The sequence below is a fragment of the Anarhichas minor genome, unplaced genomic scaffold (assembly GCF_050575085.1).
Source record: "Anarhichas minor isolate MPS153535 unplaced genomic scaffold, ASM5057508v1 ptg000062l, whole genome shotgun sequence".
Classification (NCBI taxonomy): Eukaryota; Metazoa; Chordata; class Actinopteri; order Perciformes; family Anarhichadidae; genus Anarhichas; species Anarhichas minor.
In genome coordinates this window covers 9,939,319-9,965,724 of record NW_027466508.1, presented here as the reverse complement: position 1 = coordinate 9,965,724, position 26,406 = coordinate 9,939,319, and the positions used below count along the sequence as shown (strand labels likewise).

Below are 26,406 nucleotides of genomic sequence, written 5' to 3'. Positions count from 1 at the left end.
GTGTGTTGGTTTCAGCCAGGCAATTGGCACATCTCACTTCCCTTCTCACTTCTCTCGTCGGCACACTTACTTGCTCCAACAAAAGTATGTGGCAGTGTGTGTGCATGTGTGAGTGCTGTCATACGCACAGACCACTCCATCTGGGTTAGGGGTTAATGAGTCCTGAGGGGTCAGAGGTCAAGGAGGTGATGGCTACAATGTTGCTAGAGTTTCACACGAGAGCCCCTCTCAGCTGTCCAAGCTTTGTGTAGTTTACGTTGGCGTCTTTGATCCTAAATGTGAGATAGCAGTGTTTCAGCATGTCTCCTTTCCCAGAACGGGCGTGCTTTTTCTCTAATCAGAGGTGACTGCTTACTGTCAGCCATATGGTGTAGTGTGGTGGGGGGGATAAATGAAGTACCAAATCGCATTAAAAAGTCAAACTGTCATGATCAAAGAAACTACCTTGGACCCTAATTCTTGTTTATTTCTTTGGAACCACTTTCAAGCGGAAAACTTCTGTTTATCTGGAATGCAAGAAATGAGAAGTAAACGTGGTGATGGTGGAAAGAAGCGTCCACATAACACCCGAAAACAAAATTGTGACGTGAATTTCTGGTGAAATTGTCAATGGGATGTATGTTTGAATGTTTATATGTTAAATTCCAGAATCTGACATTGTTTCATGTGCTTTGACAGTGTTTTTTTCTGAACATCAATTTTGACATTTTTCTTGCTAGATTAGTTACATTGTTCCTTATACCAAATATATATGTTTGCCTCTTTTTTATTATTATATTTTTCACAAAGATATTGAAAAGCTGTGCATATTTATTAATAGTAACAGTTATTGTGCACTAATAGTGTACAACAGGCAGAATGAATGAATGGTCAGCTTTGCAATTATTTGTAGCTTTTGGACTCGTTTAGCTAGTTGTTTTGATTTCTAGCTTCTACAGACTGACAGGTTGAGTCTCTTTATGTAGCTTCAATCAGTTTACAGTCAAACACAAAATCACTGACTACTGAATCACCAAGGCTTAAAGTCCAATTAACATTTTACTTAAATTTACCAAGAATACCAGCAGACAATTGGGATTTTTTCAATCCAATCTTTCCATCTTTCAGGATTAGAGAAATCATAAGACAATTTAAAATTCCCCATTAAAATGACAACTTTGGTATGCAAAGGTATCTCCTATAGAAAGGCAGTATGTCTATTACAGGTTGATATGGGATGTATGGTTTTTGAGGACTATGGAAGATGTGGTTGATGGAATTATATTTGAAATATTGGGCGTCGAGGTAGTTTATCAGAGTAAGTCAATGGTTACATCAGCAAAATTTTATACCAAAATGAGTTCAACGTGCATTTGCTGAGATCATCTTCCGCTTAAAGTTCAGGTTTGGTGAACTGTGACAAGCAATTGTAATAAATGATGTAATTCATAATCATTTAACCATGATACCGTCGGCTGTATTTCCTGTTGCACTTTACTATGAACTATCATAACACACACAAAAATGCCAAAGAAAGAATATCTTAAAAAACGTAGAGATGCATGCTAGCAAAGGAGAGTCAATTAAAGATGCCAAATTCCAGATTAGGTCATTTCGATTGCCTCTCAACGGCTCTCAACAGAGCGACGACTGAGCCGGTGACCTAACAGTAAATGGCAAAAGTGCTGACAGTGCTAATGATTACCTGAGGGGGAACCGAGGGCGGGCGCTATGCTTTCGTGGCGATGCCATCGGTCAGGATGACGTTATAAGTCGTAACCGACATCTGAGCGCAGTGCAGAGCGGTCGGCCATGTTCACGTGCACGGACATGCACTAAAAGCACACATGACCGGCCTGGCTATGTAAACGGAGAATGGAGAAGCGCAGATAACAACACACACACACACAAACAGGGAGAGCGACTTTATTCTCTGCTCAGGCAGACATTACTCCACTGTATCTTTATATAGCATGTAGTTGTTTGCATATAGTTATATGTATGTTCTGAATCGAATTTAGCACCTTTAAGAAATGCAAAACAACATGGTAGAAACATTTTAATATTGGCGAACTATTTTGACGTTCGGAAAGACTAGTCTCACACACACACACAAACACTAAGGATGGGCAGATGGATGGACAAGTGTAATTATAGCCACTGAGGAGCAAGGTGCACAGAAGCTAAGGATCCTGGGAAAGAGGAAATAGGGTTAACTTAGAACGGGGGATGCAAGAAGGGAAGGAGTGGCTGCTGGCCGCAGACACAGCTGGTTCCTGACAGCGGAAGCCCAGATGGAGGCCCAGGTCCTGTTGTCTGCTCCTGTCTGCTGCTATCACTGCAGTCAGTTCTGCTGCCTGGCCTCCCCAGAGGCTGCAGCACTGCAACATGCAGAAACACACACACAAACTGTAACATACTGATACACACTTCTTCTTTGAGCTGCAGTGGCAGACAGGGCAGGAGGAGGGCTCAGATGAGAACACAGCCCCTAAGCCAGAGCCACGAGACAAGCTGACCTGCCACTGACATACCCACACACTCTCACACACACTCTGCTGGAAGGGAACGAAGAGAGACCGAGAACGAACCAGATAAACGGAAAACAAGAAAAGAAAGGTAGATGTACACACAAGATCTGCCAAGTACATCTAAATTGGAGAGCAAAAGATAATTGGAGCTGAGGACAAAGACTGTTACTTAGTTGTATTAACATACAACTATCCTGCATTTTTCAAACGCAAAGTTGTGTGAAGCCTTGAAGCAAAGAAAAATGACCAGAGGAATCCAGGAATAATACAACAAGGATCGCAATCTTTAATTAAGAGGTGAAAGGAGGAAGAGGAAGTAACCACTGGCTGTTTCTTGTTTTTCTCTGTTTGGAGCTTTAACAACAGCTACGTCCTTGTCCTTGCGTGGCAGTGGGTCATACAATGATCTACAGGGACCTCAAAGGCAAACTGGCTGGATGTTATGAGGAACAAAATGCCCAGCCTCAAGGACATACGGAGAAGAAGGTCAAGCAGGAAAGCCTTGTAGCATTTTGGAGCTCATAGAACCTTTGTGCGTTCATTGTCTTTGCTACACTGCTTGGATATTGTGCTTTACACGAACAGTGCGCCACCTAACCTTGTGGCCCCTCACCTCGCAAAGAAATTGGAAAGTTGAGATCTTAGCCGTGGCGAGTTTGAAGATCCGAACATGTCTGCCAAAGTCCAGTTGAAGCGCCAGAAGAAGGCCGACCTGAGAGCCGGGGCTTCCTCTGCTCCAGCGTTTGCTCCACGTGTCCCCACGGTCACACTGATCAGCCACAGAGAGCTAAGGGATAAACACACTGCCAACAGACTCCAGCCTGGAAGCCTTGATCTAAACCTGGCAACCAGCAGCTACTACAGATGCAGCGAAGGTAGGAGCTTGTTATCTTAAAGGACCTGTTTTATGAAATCTTTTGGCAGTGTGTTACCGTGATGACTGATGGAGGGTCCCCCAGCTGTCAGGTCTGCTCATTAAGTTGGAGTGATTGACGGATAATCAGTTTGTGTTGACTTAGCGCCGCATGCTGTAAGGGCAATGTGAGGTTTCTTCATCTTGCTAGTAGACCTGTTATTTGATGATTGAAACTGAGGTTTCAAGGTTAGAATGACATCAAATATTACCATCTAAATTAGTTTTCTCCTCCTAAGCGATTATGTGTAAAATGATCTAAGCTTTGTTTCTCAGTGTATTCACTGTATTTCAGCCATTTATTTAAAACAAACATGAATCATGACTCGGGATTAAATTGGCCACCACGAGCAATTTTTCTCAACAGCATCCTCTTATTGTCACATATTGTGTTCTTCACATGAGCTGTCAAGCATAAATGAACTTGTCATTATTGTTAGCACTGGAGAGGCAAAGAGGTTCTTGGAGCATTGGGTGGGTGGGGGGTCTTCCTCTGGGCATCCCCATACAGCTGCAGGGAACAGACCTAGATTCTTGAGTTTCACTGTTCAAACTAGACACATGCAGGTCATGAGGGTGCATCGGAGGGAATGAATAACAGAGAGAGAACTTACAGATGAGCGATACTTGAAATGCATCCAGGAAAGAAGGAAAGAGAAGAAACGTAATTGATTCTCAAAGCACTGAAAACACTGAAGTAGTGCCTTTAGGTAAAAAAGAAAAACCTTCACTTTATTCAGCAAAAGGTTCGAGAAAAGAGAGATGCATTAAGAATCAGACATTAAAGGCTTGATTTTATAGACTATAAATATGTAGAAACTGTAAGCCGGAGCAAGGACTAATACCCAACGTAGTGAATTACCTGCAGCGCCTGCCGTCTCTTGGCAGTAATGAGCTTTGTGAACGTTGTAGCGATAAGACCTCTATAATTAGGCTTAGTCATAAGCATCCCCCCTGTAATTCTGTGATAAAAACCCAGTAGAACTGTGGTGTCGGTGCTCCAACCCATTCGTCTCTCTCTCTCTCTCTCTCACACACACACACACACACACACACACACACACACACACACACACACACAAATGCATACACTGAGGAAATCAAAATGTGTCAATGTGAACTGTAGACACAGCTTTTTGTCTCAAGTAGTTAACCTGATATAACCGTATGTGTGTGTGTGTGTGTGTGTGTGTGTGTGTGTGTGTGTGTGTGTGTGTGTGTGTGTGTGTTTGTCCGGCGATATGTTCACACTGTATGTAAAAGAGTCAGTAATGTGTGTGTTTGTGCGTATGTATGTGTGTGTGTGTGTGTGTGTGCGTGTGTGTCTGTGTGTGTGTGTGTGTGTGTGTGTGTGAGGTGTTGTGAGCTGCAACATAGGCTTCCTGTGAGGGAGCAGATGTCGCAGAGCTCAGGCACAGCTGCGACGGGCGATAACCGTGGTGGCAAGAATATGTCGGCACGCTGGCTCTTCTCCCTGGGTCTTATCAGCCGAGCACAGCATACAGACACACACATACACACAAACACACACTCATATAGACACTCTACAATAAGGAACTGCCACCCAGCACTAGCACACCCTCACAGCGAGCCCAGATAGAGGGAGGAAGGCAATGAGAGAGATGGAGAAAAGGAGAAAGGACTAAATCAAGGGACTTTGAGGGAAAAGGTGCAGTGAATCCCTAACAAAGCCTTGGCTCATGTCTGCTGTATCATAGACTTCATAATTTTGTGCCAATCCTAATCCTCTATAGGCTATGAATAGGCTATTCTCTACAGTTTTTTTTTTTGATGAGTGGAGATGAAATACACAACTTTCCCTAAAATGAACTGATCAAATTGGTTTTGATACCAGTGTCCTTTTCCTATTTACACTCTTTTATTTACAATCTCACAACATTTTTAAATCTGATGTATTTTGTGAATTTGGAGTTGGAATACCTACCACACCGTAGGTTTGTGTGAACACACGGTTTTATGCTTCTGTAGAAGATTTCACCCTTTTTATACCCTTTCTGTTGGTTGGATGTCACCATATCTCAGCCATTAAGCTGATGAACAATGTTATCACAACCAGAATGACATTGCAAAAATTAGACACATTTTGTAATAAAAATTGTATGACCTTACTGTACACGTGAAAATGTAACTTTTTCACTGAGCTATTGCTTAACAATTGCATCACCGTATCTCTGCCACAGATACAAGCAGATAAATGTGGCAGAGATCATTAAAAATGTGGGAAAAGATCAATTTTGATGATAAGGAATGGAAAAAAGTGAGAGATCTGTGTGGGAGGAGAGGCAAGGTGGTGATGAGGTGTGTGTGTGTGTGTGTGTGTGTGTGTAAGAGAGAAGTTATCCTCTCTGTTTCCTCAGCACCAGCTTTGTGGTTTCTATGAGGAACAGATGTTCACAACTTGATACAGTGCCTCATCCCCCTCTACTCTCTATCTCCAGCGCCAGCACCACCAACTGTCTGCACACGCACAAACGCGCACTCACACAAGCGCACACACACATACTGTCTCTTGGGAAACACAGTCATATATAGCAGTGACTTTCGCATGTGAGTGTATGAGGGCGTATTCACCTGCATACTGCTCGTTTCCCTCTCTCGTTAAGGCTCAGGCTGCATATCCTGTTCTTGAGTCAACACTTGATATAATCAGGTGTCACTTCCTCTTTTGTCAGTTTGCACATCTGTTGGTCAGCTGTGACCCTGGCCGAGTCAACTTGGCAGTCTGGCCAAAGAAAACACACAGATGCATGCACTTACTGTACCTGTATGCATGTAGAAGTCTACACACTCGTAGAGGAGTCATCCTAAAATCCCCCTGCAGATAAACACAATCTTATCAAAGCGTCTCACACTTTTCGCTTCCTATTTCCTGATTAGTCGTTGGCAGTAGGACTATGAATGCCTATGAACAATGAGAAATTTTGGTAAAATGAAAGGCCCTAAGCATAGGAAATATATTCAAGACAAGTGAAATATGATTTCAGCATTTTTCAATACTTCAGTATCTGCAAACAAGAAAAAAGGATAAAATATCTGAAAAAAAGTCCAGACTAGCTACAGTAATGCATTGTGTAGTGCTCTTATTAGAGTTGTTCTGTGGCAGAAAACAACCCGAAACCTGAAAGTCAAGTATTTCAAAGGACATTATTCTTTCCGAAGAGCATGGATTGAATTTTAAATTCACATCATGTCTGGATGATTCAAACAACCCGACACTTTGCTGCTCGATTGCAAACAAAATGTCAAGGGGTCTATGGGTGCAATTTGTAAAAGCAGCATTCCAGTGTACGTGCTTGAGTGGGTGGGTCAATGATCCGTTACACCGCGCCGTATCACAGATAGAGTCTCTCTCTCTGTCTCATCCTCTTTCATAACATTATAGGAGCAGCTTGAGGACATGCACAAATTAAAGATATTAACATACAAAGTGAGAGAACAACATCCTCCTAAGCACATCAACGGGTGCATGTGACTCAAAGGGAGATTTCTCAACACAAACCCAATCATTTTTATCAGAGTTTCTATCGGCATAACATTTACAACTTTTTTTTCTGCTTTGACCAAGTGAGATGTTCTCTCTCTCCCTTCATGACTGCCTGGAACCTACAATGGCGACTTTAATGGCAGCACCATAAGAGTGTGGTCTGTTGAATGTGCGCGAGAGAGGAGAGGATAGGAGAAGAGAGAAGAGCGCAGGAACACAATGGGTCTAGCGTTCCTTTCAGTCGGCTCAGGGCCTTATCTCCCGTCAACACACTAGCCTGTGACTGCCACTATAGGAAAGGATTTACAATGTGTGAGTGGAGGAAATGCTGCAAACTTCTCTCTTGCCTTTACTCTGACACACACACACACATACAGAGAGAGAGAGAGAGAGAGAGAGAGAGAGAGAGAGAGAGAGAGAGAGAGAGACAGACAGTCATTTCCATACCAGCACAATGACCAAACCTGGTTCTTCTATCTCAGTGAGAGCTCAACCATCCAGGAGATGTAGTCAACATAACAGAGTCCACAGCGTGCGTTTGTGAGGTGACAGAGATAGTGGATCGAAAGAAAGGGGGAGACAAAAGCCATTTTCGCCATCAATGCCATCAAAGGGATTTCCAGTCGCGGTTTTATGGCGCGGAGGGTTCATCGAAGCGAGTTCCCACCTTGCGTGTGAGTGTTTCATTGTGCAGTTTATCAGGCCAGCCACATGGAGTGTAAGACCCAGTGACCGCTCAACAAAAGGCCAAATTAAGAGGAGTGAGAGGCTGTCGTACAGGAAGGCAGACAGGTTGACTGAAGCCGCTCCCGAGGAGAATAGCATCCTGTCAATCTTGGAGCTGTCACCTTGACAGGAATCCTTTCTTTGGATGCAACCCCCATCGCCAACCTTTCTGTCACTCAAGGCCACACACACACACACACACACACACACACACACACACACACACACACACACACACACACACACACACACACAATGCTGCCATAACTCTGAAAGAGAGAAATATAGAGATTGAGTTTCATAAACACTCCATCCATCTCCTTGACAACCGTACTTCCACCGTGGTACTCTACACACGCCGCCTCCAACAGACCCAGCTTGTTATGGCCTTTGCATCTGTTTATTAGAGTAATGTTAGTGTGTCTGTGTGTGTGTGTGTGTGTGTTTGTATGTATGTCTGTATGACCATGTTCACAGCTGCAGACTTTACAGTAGATCAGCATATTGTGGTGTAAACTAAAACACTGGCGCTGGACCTGAGGTTACCTGAATTATTCCTTCACATGGGGGGAAAATGGCCGTGGGGGAAAAATCTTACGTTGCAATCAAAGAGCTGTGGGGTTTCCCCCTGCACGCTTGTTCACATTATTTAATCAGGACCGGAGCGGTTTTAAAAAAGTCCTCCTGGCTCCATATGAAGGCAGCGTTTGTGTTGGAGGCTGGCGAGGCTGGTGAGACTGGAGTCGGGGCAGAACAGCTGTCTGTGTGTACTTTACGAGCTGGTCGTGTTTGTTCTGTAGACACAGGAGAGGTCAGAGGGGTGTCAGCTTTGTCTTCTGTCCCCCTCTATGGCCGTGTGTATGTGTGTATGTGTGTGTGTGTGTGTGTGTCCAGCAGAGGGAGAGAAAGGTCAGGTGGGTGAGGCAAAGGGAGTAACAACCCAGTGTGGACAGGTGGAGGATTCTCACTATGGGAACTATACCTTTTTCTCAGTCTCACTCTGAGTAATTGTGTCTGCTTATCTGATATATTTGTGTATTTATTAAGTGTTTGTTTACATTAATAAACATTACTGTAAATGCAGGCAAACATTTATTTTTAATCTCTAGTACAGCTGAAATGATTAGTCGATTAATTAACCCTGTTGATTGACAGGAAATTGATCTGCAACCATTTTAAATATCTATCTGTCTTTAATGAAGTGCAAGAATGTGCTGCTTTCTGCTAGTTGAATACCTTTCGGTTTTTGACTGCTGCTCAGGCAAACTTGATGGGTATTTTTCAGTATTTTTTGTCATTTTATAGTTTCATTATTAATCCATTAATCCAAATATTATTTGCGGCCTAATTTCCATGAGCATACTCAGACAGAGATAGTCATCTTAAAAGGAATACAAAAGGTTGAAACTGCCTGTTAAATAAGATATAAACATGCAGCAATAATTAAAATATGAATATTAATGTTGTTTATATGTGCTATACACAGTAGGATTACTCATTGTCTCATTTACAGAAGCATATACACAGAGTAACATAAAGGGAACATTATGGCAGCGATAATAATAATATTTAGTCTGTCCATCTTCACATCAACCCACCCACATGGATATGACAATACAACACAAAGACAACAATACACGTTACAAGCATTAACTGGCTCCTGTTCACATGCAGACAGATATATTATTTAGTTTTAGTTCAGTTCTCTGAAATCTGTCCTTGCATTTCTTTTTTCCCAAATGTGGGATAAAGTAAATAAAGTCTTCAGTCTCGTGGACTCAATTGTGCTCTCCTTGTTGTCCTCGTCGTCCTGTTATGAGGAAACAGCGGCACCCACGGGCAGACAGCGGGACTCAGTTGTATTTCTCTCAGCTCTTGTTTTCTGATTTCACCGCTGTGCCATCTGAAATGATTAGTTTCAGGCTGCCCTCCTCAAGTCAAACATTCACATAATTCATATTATTTATATATTTTTCAATGCATGTCATTGTAAAAAGGCCCAGTGTAACCCATAATCACGGATTAATATGCGTCCATTTCGTTTTTGTAATATACTGCAATATATTAGCCTACAGTGGCATCATTTTGTATCCAATGTGGGATATTTGTAGGCTACAATTTGGATCAGCTTCAATTTAGAAAGGATTCCTGTACATAGCTGCCAACCCGCGCCTTTGATGGTGAGAGGGAGAGAGGAGAGAGAGAGAGAGAGAGAGAGAGAGAGAGAGAGAGAGAGAGAGAGAGAGAGAGAGAGAGAGAGAGAGAGGTTAGGAGCTCCAGATGGTGTTTAAACGCAGACAGAAGGCTACAGCGAGGACAGAGATAGGAGGAGGAGGAGAGAGCCGCGGTTACTGAGTACAGTGAGCTCGTCAGCTCAGTTCATCAGTGAAGAACAAAACAAGTCTGAAAAAACCCCAAATTGTGAATTGACGGGAAAAGAAACTGTCAATTATGATCAGCTGACTGTGAGTGTTTTTTTTTTTCCTGCGGGAGAAGTGGATCTCTTTCAAACACCATCGGAAGACAGGTCGGCGGAGGATCGGCGCGTCGGCGGGGGAGAAGGACCGTACAGAGCAGCGTGGTAGTAGAGTAGCCGCTCACAGGCTGCAAAGAAACGGTGTTTTCAAAGGAAAGAAAGGAACAGAATATATCCCGCCGGATGTATAAGGACTTGTTCCTGACACCACGGACTGTGGCTGGGCTGTGAACTAAGAAGGGTTTAAAGTTGTCACAGGAGGAATAACAGTCGCACCCTGCAGACAAGAGGATCCGCATCTTAATCATTTGCGTTTTTTCATGGGATACGCGAGGATTTGTGGACAAAGTAGAAACCGGTTGATACTTTTTTTTGCCTGCTTAGAAACGACCAGAAAGCACGTTTTTGCAGTTGAAACTGTATTTTTTTTTTTATATGATTTTATTTATTCTACGTGGGGTGGTTAAAATGAGCAAGAGAGCGGATTTACATGACTGGGACAAGTTGTGATTATTTTTTGTCACCGTCGACACAAGAAGCTGTTTGCTTTAAAACACACACACAGTTACTGCAAAACCAAAGACATCAATGTGCTTAAGGATCCAAGAGACCTGGCGAGAGAAATACCTCATAATTTATTATACCTGGGAAGTCAAAGCCCCTTTTGACCTCCCAAAGGAAAGTTAAACATTTGTGTGTGTGTGTGTGTATGTGTGTGTTGGACTGTGGCTTCTGCCTCTTTTTCCTCTCAATATTTAAAAAAAACAAACAAAAAAGGAATAACACCTGAACTATCTAGCAACTATTCCCGCACTATCTAGCCAAGGCTTTATCATTTTTCCCAAATAATGAGGATTGAGATGATATACAACCTGTTTTAGAAGCTATCTCGTGTGGATGATCACCGCTACAATTACCTCAGCTTGACCTCGACCTTCACCAAGTAAGTACAACCTGCAAACTCGACTGTGTTGAAGCAAATCATGGGAGACGTTTATTTTGTTATTGGTGTGAATTGTGTTCAAATGCAACAGGGCTTTGGCTTTTGTAATGTATCAGAACATTTGATATAATGGAAGGAGTGTTTCACATTCAAAGGCTCAGGCGGCTAAAATATCTCAAGTTTAAAGTCTCACATTCTGGTCAACATGACTGCAGCTCTGTTAGAGCGGCATGTTAATGTCAAGATGAAGACAAACCAGGCTACCGTTCATGGATTTATTTTCTTTTTGCTATATTCATCCTTTTTCCTGTAATTCTATCCACTTTAATTTGATAATTTTACATAATAATACGTCTTTAAAGGGTTTAGGATATATAGGGGAAGATATTGTATATCCTGTGTGAGTGAAAAAGCAAATTTCTTATTATTATTTCATGTGTTATAATATGGAAGATGTAGATATTGGGCCATGCAGACTGAAGAGCAGAGTAGAATGGACAGAAAAAAAAACCCAGTCTGATATTAATAATTACATCATAATTATCATTAACAAGATGTGCGCTTATCTCCTTTCACTTGCTTTTTTGTCACTTGAACGGAATCTGGCGAGAGAGCTGATGCGGAGACAGAGAGACTGAAGGGGGTTCATGAGTTGTTTGCGCATCAGTCTGTGCTGCACATCAAAGTGAAATCTTTGGACTCTATGAACTTGGAGTCCTCCCGAACTGGATGGAGGCGATGGGTGTGAAGGGATACACTTAGACATTTACTCTGACCTGAACTCCATGGTGCCTCAGATTACAACCCCCCCCCCCCCCCCCCACCTTTTGTAATGATACTGTGGAGCATCACCGGTGTCCACTTTTGTGTGAACAAAAAGAAGAGCGATCCTTTATGGTGAGTGTAGGGTGTTTTGTATTGCTGTACCAACTTGTGGAGACATTAAAGGAGGAGGTAGAGGAAGTGTTTAACAGGAATAGTGTGGCAACCAAAGAAAATAAACACAACTGCAAAGTGACTGAAAAAGCTGAAATCATGGTGGATAATTTATAGTAAGCCTTTGTGACTGTAGGGACACTCCCTGAGAAGAAACGAGATCAGCCAAAGGTTTCTACCCCCACTTGAACAGCCTCAGCAGCACACTCTTCTGCCTGTGAGTGCAACAGTAAAACACTCAGGCCATTTTCTCTGCAGGACACGGCCCTGTATAATTGGCCCTGGTAAATATCATCTGAATAATTGAACAGCTGATAATAGTCTTGAACAATGGATGGGAGGTTGCAGGGGTGAAACCGCAGTGCAGACACCCTGCCTCACCGCACATTATACCTCCATCACCACCAAGCGAGCATCTCAGGCTCTCTCCTTCCAACGCTGGCCGCCCCATCGCTCAGCTGGGCCCGGCCAGCCCCCTGCTCAGGCAGATGTCCCCACTTCATCATTAAGTATCTCTCTTAAAAGGCAGGCCATTCATTATGACCCCAGTCGGCTGAGTGTTTATTCAGTTTCCATCTACCACAGGTGCATTGATGGGACGTCCTCTGTTTCATATGCAGAAGGAAAAACACCACACAGGACTTTAAAAGAAACAGCAGCAGACTAATTCACAGGCCAGCGGAGAGTCAGCATGAAGTCTGCTATTTAAATGACTAAAAGAAGCAATATATACTTCACTGCCATTTGTTCACGGTGGGATTTTGCTTTCTTGTTTCGTTATTCTGTGATTCATTGCTGCTATTTCAGCCACATCATGACTTATCTTTTACCATCAAGGTATCAAAGGCCCAGTATTTGTTGTACCCTTTCGTGGCACCTTCCAATGTTAACTAGATTACTTTATTAGTTTATTAGGAGATGGGGAAAGTCTGTACTGTTTATCATCTCGGTGTCATCTGGTGCAGTTGACGCGGCTCGTTTGATACTTTGACCTGATGCTGCAGGTTGTTTGCAGTGTTTACTGTAATAGTGTGTGGGCTCATTGAGTGTGCTCGGCGTGTGTGGTAATTATTGTGATCTAAATGCGGGCAGTGCAGGTGAAACTGGCTGTCTCCTAATTAATGAGTGGAGCAGATGGCCTCGGGTGGGCGGGAGTTGCGAGCCCACAGCGAGCCAGTCAGGTGGTCAGCACAACACAGACACCTGGGCCATCACAAACAAGACAAGCCAAGCGGTTGACACAAGCCAAAGACATCTGGCCTGTGTGTGTGTGTGTGTGTGTGTGTGTTTACATGTCTGTGTATGTATGGCCCTCCTGAAAGTCAACAAACAGATGTGCACAGTGTTGTATCTGATATCAGGTGACCCCTTGAAAAGGAGGAGTAGCCTATTTACTCGTACATGCATTAGTTGTGAAAGAGGTTTCAGATATTAAACCATAAAGGTAAGAGACAAAAGGAACATTAGAGAAGAGTTTTAAAAAACATAAAATGATGTGAAGCAGAATTTCTTTCTTCTTCTTCTGCTTTCTTGTCAGTCAATCGTCTCATGATCACTTTGGGGAACACGACCCCCAAGTTGGAAACCATTGCCATACAGTTTGTCCTTTTACACCAGGGTGTTTTTAAGATCTGGCAATGACACAAAGCTACACAGCATGCGTGCAGCCTATTTATGTTTATGTTTGTGTGTTTATGTTATATTAGGGTGTTGAGCCTAATTTCCGCCTCTAAAACTTTGTTATTGCACATACAGTGCACCAGATGCTTCAAAACAAAGAGGTTTGTCTAGCTCATATTGTTGCCTTTTGACATGTGCAAATATGTTTTATTCATCAATTCGAAGTGTTGTTTGTGTTTCTGTACTTTTGATTTGTGACACAAGCTTTCATTCAAGAACCACTCAAGGAGACAATTTTTTTCTAAGATTAGCTGATTGTAGGGAGTTTCACAGGTTTACCTCCAGGGCGAGAACATTCGCCTCAATAGATAAAGATACTTTGGAAATAAGGGGGAAATGAAATCCTCTGTTAAGTTTGTGTATCAGGGAACAAACTGTTACAATAAGATGAGAACAGTGAGGGAGCCATAATTGTTGGTTATATTAGTCTTACCATTGCCGCCCTGTGAGTGTGTGTGTGTGTGTGTGTGTTCATATAGAAGCACAAAATGACAGACTACTAAAATGGGATGTTTATTAAAGAGGAGACAGCGACGCGTTATGGATAGTTATGAGGGTTATCTGACTTTTGTTAGTAGTTCTTTGGTTTGTTCAGGATGACAAATTAATGGCAGCCTTGTGCAGAAACAGTGTTCTTACTGTACAGTTAAAGTGACTTTAATGAGTTCAGTGTGTAAACGTGTGTGTTTTTGTGTAGATATGGGGGCAAGTAAGTGACTTAAGGCGTGATGAAGTGACGTTCGCGGCGTTGAATCTCTATGGTTTCACTGCTGTTTATCCTAATACACAGTGGGAAAGTCAAGTGTGGTTCTGTCTACCTCCTGCTTCGTCCTCCGTCCTGTATGTGTGTGTTGGTCTGGTCTGCCCCGGTCTGTTCCACATGTGTTTGACATTACTGTGACAAGGCTGCCCAGCCTCTCTGGGGAGATGGAGAATGTCAGAGACTAGAGCGGAGGAGCGAACAGCTTCCCAACATCTGATGGAACGAGAAACACACTCACTGGATGGCTCGCCTGCTGACGCCACAGCGTGGGAGCAGAACAGAGCAGAGGGTGGAGGCCAAGTAAAACCCCAAATGTGTGTGTGAAATAACATTCTTACTTTTCCCCGTTCGTGTCCGTGCATGTCTACATATCCTCTCAGATTCCCAAGAATAGTATATAGCACACGAACAAATACACGCTCATCATTTATTCTCTGCTAGGTTAGTCATTACTCTGTTTTGCATCCACTGGAATGGTCAGGTCTCCATCTTTTCTCCATATTTCCCTGTATGCAGAGCAGGTGAAATGCTCCTTAATCCCTTCTCTGTGACATTCAAGGATGAAAACTCACCATTTATTGCTGAGCATTTTGGGAAATTATTTGTTGAATTGACTCTTCATTTTACTAAAATTGCTTCGGCAGATACAGTACTGACAAATTGCACCCTCAATTATGCATTTGCAAGAGAGAGGCACATTTCCAGTGCTCAGAAATCCTCAATCATGAATGCAAAAGGAAACAAATGTCACAACATTGATGAATTCCCATGTAAAGTACGTATAGCTGAATTGCTGGTAGCTACAGACAAGAAAAAAGGCGCTTCCTCCTCCTTCCTTCCTTGTGCCTATTTCACCTCCTGCTCTCCCTCCTCACCTTTTACTTCCTCACTGACCTCTGACCTTCTTTTGACCCTCCTCTCTGCCTTTTCCAATTCTCCCAGCGGCGCCTTCTCACCTCCCACCCCCTCGCCCTCTGCCTCACGGTAGGAAGTGTGTTCAGATCAGAGTCAGACAGAGGAAGCAGCTGTGCTAATCTACAGTATAGCGCTGGTCTTGGTTTTAATCAAACCAAATGGACAGGCCAACAGAGAAAATAGGAAGTTCATATCACCGCCGCTACCTGATATATTGAATCCCTCCCTTTCCTTCTGCCCCACTCCGAGGCCTTTATCGCAGGCGTGGAGTAAACAAACACCAAGGAACACAGACTGAAGTTATTAAGGCCTCTACTCCAAAGCAGTCCTCTCTGGACGTCGGGGAAGTGCTGCAACACAGGAGCATGCAGGCAGAGATTGGGAAGGAAGGCATGTCTCTCTCTCTCCGTTTAAAGTATTTGTGAAATTAAAAAAAGCCGTTATCTCCTGGAAACAGATCCTGTGCCACACAGATGGTTCCGTCTCTCTTCAAATGGGAGGCTGAGAAACTGAGTGCCGTTGTGTTACCAGTTAGTTGTACAGACCTTAATCTCGGCTCCAGCCTTCCTTCCTCTGCCTCCGTCTCTCTCTCTACACACAAAACACACACGCACGCACACACACACAAACAGACAAACACCCCTTCACATAAAAATATTGCCAGTGTAAAGCACTAATTTCACCAGGAAATGGACATTTTAGCGTCTCAGAGGTATTTGAAGTGCAGAGAGAGGAAGGTCAGAGATTTACTGGATGTGTCAAAGAGCAGTGGTCACTTTGAGGAGCGAGTCATCGTCTGGCATTTACAGGAGCCTCAGCAGGGTTTAGGGGTTGTGTTTGATGGTTTCCACACTGTCTTTCAAGTGCTACCTCGGAGAGAAATCATTCCATTAGTAATGTGTCTGACTTCTGTGAGTTATCATTTAAGGAGAGGTCTCTCTACAGCCTTTCGGATTAACATGAGTGTTGTGATTATATTTGAGACCGTAGTCATTTTACAGGACCACCTTCTGAAAACTGTAGTATCAATTACAGGTTTGTCATGGACCTTTCTAAAAGGCAGTGCTATTGTTACCAGCAGATATTCTAGGAGGATGGAAGTAAAGTTAAAAACATCCCTATTGCCCTGTGATTTAAACATTAATGCCTTGACACTACAAAATCTCCTCTCACAAACACATTATCATTAAACAAGTCTCAGAAGATCTGACCAGGGTTGTATGCAGATTGAGTCAACTTCTACCTGATTTGGTTTTAGTTTTCTTGTCAAACTATTGAACTGTCACTAATTTACCTTATAATTAGTGGTAATGTTAATGCACAACTTGGGTATTAATTAAACTGTTCATACACTGACTAATATAATTTCTCAAACTCCTTATAATCCACAAAGGGACAGTTCCTTTATAGTATCACTGTTTGCTGTCCACTTACTTTGACCATGACATGACAGCGGGTCATCCTAATTTGCTAATTAGCTCCCATAATCAGCATGTTATTGGCACCGCAGTCGCTCTCCTCCTTCCACCGCTCGCTCTGTTTTTGTGGCGGCGTCCCGTAGTCGGCTCGCGTCCCAGAGGAGTAGCTGGTATTTATTTCAGCAGCTTCCAGCATGAGCTGGCTGTAGGCTAAATGGAGAAACTGTCAAGCTTCTCTCTAACCTGTCACATGAATGCCCCCCTCCTCCTCCTCCTCCGCCACATTCTGTTTCCCACCGGTTTGTGTGTGTCAATGTGTGTGTGTATGTGTGAAACCTATGGGGTCCTGCAGGATAATACAGAACACCCTACCCATGCCTGGCTAATGTCAGGAGCTATTGTTACCGTGCCTGCAGGCCAAATTAAGAGGTATGAGAGCGCTGGCAGACTGAGGAGCAGTTCAAGACTGTTTTGTCAGCGCTGACAGCTCCATAGTGACAGAGCAGACATTTAACACTGAATGAAATGAAATACATGACATCAAGCAGGAAAATGACTAATCTGCTGTTTGTTTTCCTATTTTAGCTGTATAAGTGGCAGCTCAGTGTCAGGTTTTTAACGGTGCACAAAGCACATGAGCAAGAGACATGGGGAGAAAATAGGCAGCCACAATTCACACATTCTGTTTAACACACACACACACACACACACACGTAGGGGTTTTGAGTTTATGAGGAGGAAGGACAGAGATGCTGCAGTTGCCGTGGTGTGTTGCCAGGGTCAAATCTAAGTCTTTTGTGCTCCATAAATCAGCAGGCAGCAGTGGTGACGTAAGAACAAACAGAGCTGCTCTCTGCTGCAGCTGGCTGGAAAGAGGGAGAAACAGGAGAGAGGAATACAGAGAGGGAAAGAGAGAGCAGGACAGCAGCTGTCAGGCCTCCATCGCACACCTGTCACACAGGAAGTGAGCTCCGGCCACTGTTTCCTGGATACACCTCCTCAAACACTGCTCCTGGAAGAAATAGAGGGAGGACATCTGCTGTGAGTGGAAGACAGACAGCCAGCGAGACTGATACACTAACAGATCAATAGAGACATTTGATAAGGACGAGGAATAAATGCCAAATAACAAAAAATAATGAATTTCCCATGCCTGTGTCGCCTTTCTCATGTCAGCTGCTTTGTGGTCCTGTTTTCGTGTAAGTGTGTGTCCAGATTACACACAGTCAAGAGGATGTTTGTGTTATCGCAGAGCTCTATGACAGACAGGTCACTCTGTGGAGACTCCCACAAATACAATGAGCCCACATGCCCTAAACTTAACAGTGGGACATTCCCACGCTTGTTCCTCTCAAGCACCCCTCCCAAACCCCAACCCACCCTGCTCCCCCCTCCCTCCTGTGACCAATATGAACTAATCCAGATGTAAAGTAGCCGCTCACAAGATGTACGCCTAACTTTCTTTACATAGCCCCGCTCCTCTCAATTCCTCCTCCTTTTCCTCTATGTTTCTGCTTTTTCCAATCTCTCTCACCACCCAGCTCACCGTCTCCATGCCGAACTGATCAGGGCAGGAAGTGATATCGCTCGTAGCCACCGTACTGCTGATGAGGCACTTGGACCTCTTGTCTCTGGTTTTGCTTCTCGGCCTCCAGAGTCGCTCTGTTGTCGCTGCTGTTAGTAGAAAACCTCCTCTTTGTTTGTCAGGCTTGTCAGGCTGGGTCCTCAGGAGGCCCCCCTTGCCCTATTCCCAGGCTGCCCTTCATGCTGCCTGTATGCAATTAACAGTGTAATTAAAAGCCTGATGAGCTAATTGGTGCTGGGTGAGGCTGCAGGTGTTTGGATCGGGGAGCTCATTTATGTAAGTGCACTTATTGTAAACATCCTCCGACAGAGGATAACAGAGGCAGTTTTCTGACATGTTTTATTCTTTTATTGCTATTCATTATATATGTTTGTTTATTTTCAAATGTAATTCATTAAGAAATTCATCTTTCTCTCTCTTACTGGGCCAATCATCTGTGACCTTACATGCCGTGTGTTGCAGGTAGATATGCAATGCTCAGTGGGAAGAAGGAAAGAGGCAAAGTGAAGCCAAAGCGTTGCATTACCTTGTGAGCAAAGTTTTAGGCTCGCGCAGAGCTCTATTTAATACCTGTATATCAACAGTGTACTGGATATTAAGATGAATTATGTTATGTCTGATGGAGCCCACTAACTCAGCTCATCTGAAAGAGGAATGACAAAAGAAAGTCTGATCTGATGTCGAAACATGGCAGCCTGAGGCTGAGCTGTCAGCTGGCAAAATTAGGCACATGGCTGACAGGACGAGGAAAAGAAGTAGATGAGAGGGAACAAAGCAGAGTTATCATGCAGAGCAGAGCCTACATGTAAATCCTTCTCTCTGCTCGTGACTGTCTTCCTTTCTGTCTCTCTGACCCATTCCCAGATGTACATGCACAGTCACCTCCTCATATAGCTGTGTGTGTGCGTCTCTTTCTTGTCTCCTACTTCCTCCCCCATATCTCTCTTGCTCTGTGGCAGCTGTGCTGGTGATGGCTGTGTGCCCATGGTGCAAGCTGGCTGTGGGGTCCCAGGTGGCCCACATGACAGTTATTGATGTTCAGGTGTTCAACTCCTCTCACACAGAGACCCTGGAGCAACACACACACACACACACACACACACAGATACAAGCAGAAGCGCAATACACATGCATGCACTCCAAAGTAGTTCACATGCATACACAGAATACAGAATATACACAGGATATAAAAGTAGTCATGCACTTGCACAATTATGCATATAAACTGTGTATTCCTCTATTGCTGCTGAGGAAGAGTAAACAACACAGTCACAAATACAACCGAGAACTCGTGCATACAGCTGCCGGGCTGTCTGGCGAGCAACAAGAATTACAGTTGTCAACGTGAGATGAAAACAACAAGCTAGTCAATGTGAAAATGTATGCAGCTTAGGTTGTATATGACTCCTAGGGTCCAGTCTTTCCACTTGACCACTTTCTGTGTGTGCATGTGTGGTGGGATAGCCAGTGTTGGTACCAGCGCCCGGTGCAGTCCTAACACACTCCTAACACACTCCAGATGTGTCTGGCTAGCCGGGGAGTTGTTCTTGGCACGGCTGCCTCGGCTGAATGTCACAAATACTTTCCTTTATTTAGGAATCGCTCTGGGTTAGTGGCTGGAGGAAGGCGAGGATGGATGGATCGTGGGGGGGGGGGGGGGGAGAGAAAAGAGGAGAGGTAGATGAAAAGACCAAAATAAATGATTAGCAATGTCGAAGGAAAGGGGGAAAAAGAGGGGGAGGAGGAGGAAGAGGGGGGACTAAGAGAAGAGATGTTGAAGGGCAGAAGATGGAGGAGGAGAGAAGGAGGAGGGGGCGGAGAGGCGAGGGAGCGAGGTAGAAACAGCTCCAGTCTAGCATCTGGATTTTATTAGCAGCCGTTGGGAAAATCTGAAAAGGAAGTTTTTTCTCTGCAAGCACGTCGGCAGCAGTGATATGCTGCACATAACCACCTCACTGCCGACGAGAGGAGCCAGGCCCTCCCAAAGGAGAACAGATGGTCGCTAGAACTTCAATACAATTACATCAATAACAGCTTTCACAGATATAAGCACTGTATGACAGGATCCCTGCAGCTCAGAGAGACAGAAGTACAACTCCTCTGCCCTTAGCACCCCCAGCCCTGGATAAATTGTCTTTAATCCATCCTCACTCCCTGCCCGTCCTCAATTTATCCTTGTTTTTCTTGCCAGTTTAGACATTTTAAAGTAAATGATGAAGCTTTTGACTTGGAAAAACTGGTGACTTGTCAATGACTTGCTCATGGTGATCTGATCAAAGACAGGAGGGCTTTTGTCAGTGCTTATTAAGGAGAACCACCCCCCTCATCCGGTTTGTTTTATTGTTCAACATGTTTGTTCAGCCGGCACTGCATGTGTACTGTCACAGGGATTCTCAAGTAACATAGGGTAAAATATGTGTTTGTGTCCACAGCGTGAGCATATGCATTCAGCAAACTTGAGCGTGTGTGCATAGATCTGTGTGTCTATTTGTGTGTGTGTGTGTGTGTGTGTGTGTGTGTTTTGTGTGTGCAGGCACTGCACAAGCCTGTCTCCCACCCTGTCATTAGTGAAGGCTTTAAAGCCTCTGAACTCTAAATCAGCTCAAGATGAAGTGGAGTCTGGGATCTGTCTGCAGAAGCAGCCTGTGTGCTGACACGCAAATACACACACACACACACACACACACTCCCATCTTACCTGTGACACAGTTCAGACTTCACACCGATAACAAGGCATATATAGGAATATATAACTTTTTTTTTATGTAGATTGCTCTTGGTTAGAGGAAGATGACTTATTGGGCGTGTGCTGCTGATGTCAGCAGTCTTTTTCTTTTGGACTGGTAGTATGAGAGTGGAAGGTTCTGTAGGTGCTGTATCCCCAAGTCTTAGGTTCAGGGCACAGGGCTACAATCCCCATGTTTTGATACGAAGGCCTGGTGGGAGGCTGGGGGCCAGGGGCTCAGGCTCTGTTTGTGTGGACTCCTCAGCGGCCTGATAGGGAACAGATGTGGGAAGGCAGGCGGCCGGGCAGCCAGCCAGAGCAGCTGGGAGAAATTAAAAACAACAGCATTCCTGGAGACATGGGGAATTACAGTGGGAGGGAAGGAGGGAGGGAGGGATGTAAGGAGCGAGAGACAGAGGGAGAGTTTTAAGGCAATGTGGTCACTGGTGAGAGTCTCTGTGGAGTACGAGAGATTGAATAGACAGGGGGGATTTAAGGGGACTGTTGTGCAGTGGTTAGCTAAAGCTAATAAGTTGCAGCTGTATTTCCAGTGGAAGCACAAGCTCACATGCACAAACACGCAGATATGCATTCGGTCAACAATAGGACGTACGCCAATGGGAAATGAGACCAAAATGTATCTGAATTGCCCTCTGATGGCTTGTCATGACACGATGGTACTGATTTGTGTGTGTTCTTATGGGGTTTAATGGAGGCATATGTCCATAAATCTATAATGAGACCCCAAAAGGGCTTTAGAACGTTAGACAAACCACTGCGCTGTGTGCTTGCAGTAGTACAGTACAGGATCTGTGGTTTTGTGAGTCTCGCAGTGAATTGTTTTTCATCTTGTTTCATCATGGCACAAGGGGAGAGTAGAAGACAGAGAACATTTTTAGAACTCAGCCTGCAGACTGTTTCTTTGGTGTGCAATCTTTTAGCCCCACTTACGTCAAACGTGTAGACATACAGCTGTTCAGAGAGTCGGAGAGACAGAGACAGAGACAGACAGCGGCAGGGAGATAGGTAATCGTATTGTTTTATTTTCAGCCTAATAGTCAATAGTGAGTGTTTGGGACGGACGGCAAGGTATCTGTATCCTCAGCATATCTATTCTCAGCTGTATTGATCCCAAAGTGGCTCCTCTCAGAGAGCCAGATAAAAACCTGTGGGGGGAAATAGAGCAGCTTGCAGGCAGGAGAATGAGCATGGTCCAGACCTGGACCTTTAACCACAGGTCTGTTTTACCTGGTGTACCATCTCGCTCTCTCTCTCTCTCTCTCTTTTTCTACTTCTCTCGGTTCGAGCGTTTCGTCCTTCAGCACAAAGCACAATAGGAGCACAGATGGCCACAGATGGGGTTGCAGACCTAGCAGACTTTCTAATGTATTAAAAGTGAAATCCAGAGCATGATGCGTATGTGTGTGCCCTGTGTCTGTGTCTGTCAGATTAAACAGCTGTCTATAATCCTGCAATGGGAGCAGACAGACAGACAGGACGGTCCCCTTATCCTCCTCTCCTCTCCTCCTGAAAGAGCATACGTGGACCCAGCTCTTGTTCAGTTGAGTGTATCTTCAGAGTTCTCAATGTGGGGACAGTCCAGAAGCAGGATTGGTTATTCTAATGCATGTTATGATGTTACGTGCAGCATATGATGTATACTGCATGCAAGTCCTTCAATGCACACTGCATGTAGTAGCACAGTACATTTGATCAAAGAGGATGTTTACTGAAACATATGGCAGCCTCACTACAGGAAGCAGCCCACCAATTCGGCAGCACAGATATCCTGTTTGTGTGTTTAGGGTTCTTTAGAAGAGAATGTCTGTGTCTATTTATGCCAGCCCTCCCCATCTGCCTCTATCTACAACCTTGTGTGTTTATGTTCAGTGCGTCTGGCATGGGGAAAACAGCGGAGTGCCCCTCGTGTTCTTGAGGATCCCTGTGTCAATGGCCCTCGTACAGCACACTCCAGAGTGGCACTCTTTAAATACAGACACCAGCTGTTGAACGCATCTACATGAGCTCTCAGAAATAGGCTAACACCAAGGACTGAGGCCAACTGAGGCAGGAGTCTTGTGGAGGAAAACACTGGGTTCACAGTTGGCTCACGGGGAGTGAAATGACAAAACACGTTATTTGAAAGTGATTTAATATGTTAGTCGGTGACTACAATACATTTGCAGCTGTAAAAGAGGTTCCGTAACAGTGTTCAGATGTATGAAAGGCCTTTGGCTGTTTGGTTTGAAATTATTTTTGTTATTAGTAGGATAACAAGGAGTAATCACTGCCTATAATAACCTCTTTCCCTGTGTCGTTTGCAGAAGCCCGGTCTCGTGACAGGGCCACCCTGGCAGTGACCTCTACTCTATCCTCATAAGGATGTGAAATGTGAAACAAGGCTTTTGTTAGGGTTCCATGTTTGACAGAACGGACCGAGTTAATTTCTTTAATCCTGTAATCCATTAAGAGACAGCTGAAAAGGAAAAAGAAAAACACAGCGTTATTGAGAATTAATAAATGCTACAATGTTGTTTGCATCTGCTTTGAACATAGAAAATTGTCTTCTGTCCTCTCTCTTTCATTATGAATGCATGTGTTTACTACACTTAATGGTGGTTTGTAGTACTAGTGCAGAAATACACACATGTATGTTCTAATACATAAACGTCCTGCGTATTTATTTCATTACTTTTCACTGCATACTGCACATTTAGTGTGCCCCCTGCCAGTTGCACACATGTACACATACTCTAAAGCTATCTTCTCACAAGTCATCACACCTCTTAGCTCGGGTTTACATTACAGAAAGATCTGGTTCCAGCAGCTGCAGTGACAGACGGACGCATAGACAGAAAGACAGTCAACACTCCACAGATACATCACTAAAAAACAGACCTGCTGCTTGTTTATCCATTTTATATCAATATAGTCTGACTCGTGTATGCGGTTGTGTGCATGACAGCGTTTTTGTTGAAGACACACTGTTCGCATGCGCTGCATGAGGCCCTTTGCCACAAATGCAGAACGTAAGGCGACAGTCCTCACACACTTGGAACATCCGCCCCGTGTCATGTTTTCTTCACATGTCCCTTGCTGTACCATCCATTCCCTTCACCCTCCAGAGCCTGGCCTTGCCTTGTTTGGTGCTGGCAGGGTGTCTGGCAGAGGACAGTGAGGCTTCTGGTAGCAGGACGGAGCTCTGCTGAAAGTCCAGTGATGGACAGCAGCAGATCCAGCTGCACTTGTCACTGGCTGTCAAGCCGGCTGTCTGAACTAGGGGACGAGAGGGGACAGGCGTGGAGGAGTGAGGAGTGTGTGCATGTGTGTGTGTGTGTGTCTCGGGGTTGGAGGTTACAGTGTAGGGGCACTGATTGGGATGTCAGAGAAAGAGAGAGAGAGAGAGGGAGAAAGAGAGAGGGAAGAGAAGGGGGGAGGGGAGGCTCTCAGTCAGCAGCAGCTGAGCGAGTGAGCAGGTGTTACTGTGTGTCTCCCAGGCCCATGAATCTCCAACAAGAGAGACACAATACAGGTTTGGATTCATTTCCACTCCCTGCATTGATTTATTGTATGGGTCTTATGGTTTAAGGAAACAATCGATGGTTCCCAGGTGAAAATGTCAGTGGTCTCCTCCTTAACCAGCTGTCTCCACTCTGAAAGTATGATTATTTTATTTTCATTCTGGAGCTCCATCTTGATGATTGTCTTTTTTTTTTCTTTTCTTCTTCTTCTTTCAAATCACAGGTAGCAGAGTGCAGAAGGTTGGAACGATGCCAGATTCACCTGCGGATGTGAAAACCCAGCCCAGGTCCACCCCACCCAACATGCCTCCTCCACCCCCGGCTGTCAGCCAAGCAACCAATCGCAATGCTTCATTCACCCCGGCTACCAGTAAATCAAGTAAGTTAGCTGTACAAGACCCACCGTTGTTTAGCTTACGTGCTGTGAGATTTATGTTTTCTTTGACTTGAAGATGATCCTTTTGTGAGGCATCATGTCAGCGAGCAGTTAACAGGTGTAAGAAAAACAGTGAGCTGGTAGGCGTGTTGAACAGCCTCTTCATTTCACAGTGAGCACTGGAGAAGATAGCCATAGATGTGAGCTCGTATCTACTTCATTGCAAATTCTTTACAGACCTGACATGCACATCTAGTCATATATTTTGTAATTTGTAGATCAAATGCCCTTTGTCCTCCAAATCAAAACTTTACTATAAATTAGTGCAACCAGTGGCCTAGAGGTTAAGATGCATCAAATACTAGCTTGTCATACCCTGTCTCTCTCTCTCTTTGGTTTCTTGTCAATTCTTAACTATCCACTGCCGTCCCCCCCCCCAAAAAAAATCACAAATGTTCTAAATTTGTTTGTGGTTTATTGTTGTTACAGCAGTATTTCCCTGATGATTTGTCAGTGTGTTTTTAAGACCCGCTACATGTTAAAATAATATGATTTACCGATCAGTCTGTTGTAAATTCCACAAAATGAATAAACTTCTGCAACCTGAAGGCATCTACAATGGACTACACGGCCACTTGTCCCTCCTAGGTCAACTGTCATGGACACTTCATATGCTTGTGTAAAGGGAGAGAAATCTCAAATATGTGTTTCTTTCCTGTTCTGGTGAACAAGTGTTGAAGTCACGTGTGTGCCAGGTGTGTGTTGCCAGCATCTATTTGTGTGTGTGTGTGTGTGTGTGTGTGTGTGTGTCTTCTGGTGTGCAGAATGCCCTTGCTAGTGGGACAAGTGTGAGCGCATGTGCGAGTGCGGCTGTGGCATTGTGTGTGCATTTGTGTCCGTGTTGTTTACCAGCTGGTTGGGTGGCGTAGCGGTGTGTAGACTACTTTCTTCCCTATATAGCAATGACAGGCCATGTTGTTTCACCTGTTGTGGCGGCCGGTCAGTAGTGTAGCTCTCTCCTCGCACCTCTCTCTAAAACCAGAACACAAGTGCTGCCTTTTGGGATCACATGGGTTAGTCCATATGTGTTCAGGCCCTCAACCCACAGATTAGAGCAGCAAGCACGCCTGAGAAGAACCACAGGAACTAGACTACTGAACAACTAAACTCCACATAGTCTTGTCTTCAAGAATGTGTACAAGGTGTAGTGTTACAGTACACAATGGCTCACTGCAGAGTCCTGAATACATCTTTAAAAGATGAAGTTACTGCAGCGGTTATTAAATTATAGTTTGGACACCGTGCTCAGTGTAAGTGCTTGCATATGCTGCTATAATGAAATACAATCCTTTAACTAGACATTGCATACACAGACTACACTATTTGTTTAATCTGAGAAAAAACTAAATTTTGT

At 44.2% G+C, this 26,406-nt stretch overlaps 1 protein-coding gene and 1 long non-coding RNA gene across 4 annotated transcripts in view; both read left to right on the top strand.

Moving 5' to 3' along the window:
- The first annotated feature begins 2,418 nt into the window (after positions 1 to 2,418).
- Positions 2,419 to 26,406, top strand: part of cbfa2t3 (CBFA2/RUNX1 partner transcriptional co-repressor 3) — a 41,266-nt gene continuing 17,278 nt past the window's right edge. Inside the window, exons 1-2 of one of the 3 annotated variants that reach the window (XR_012947599.1) lie at positions 2,419 to 3,385; positions 24,840 to 24,995. Coding sequence is in view for 2 of the 3 variants with exons in the window: in XM_076077621.1 (XP_075933736.1) it covers positions 3,181 to 3,385; positions 24,840 to 24,995 (361 nt within the window). In the remaining variant the exon portion in view is untranslated. Of the gene's footprint in view, positions 3,386 to 3,408; positions 11,074 to 24,839; positions 24,996 to 26,406 lie in introns of those variants that run through there. The other 2 variants (XM_076077621.1, XM_076077622.1) reach the window with 2 other exon arrangements.
- Positions 11,080 to 24,839, top strand: LOC142933513 (uncharacterized). The gene is made up of 2 exons (XR_012947600.1): positions 11,080 to 14,766; positions 17,599 to 24,839. It is a non-coding gene; the product is annotated as an uncharacterized LOC142933513 (long non-coding RNA).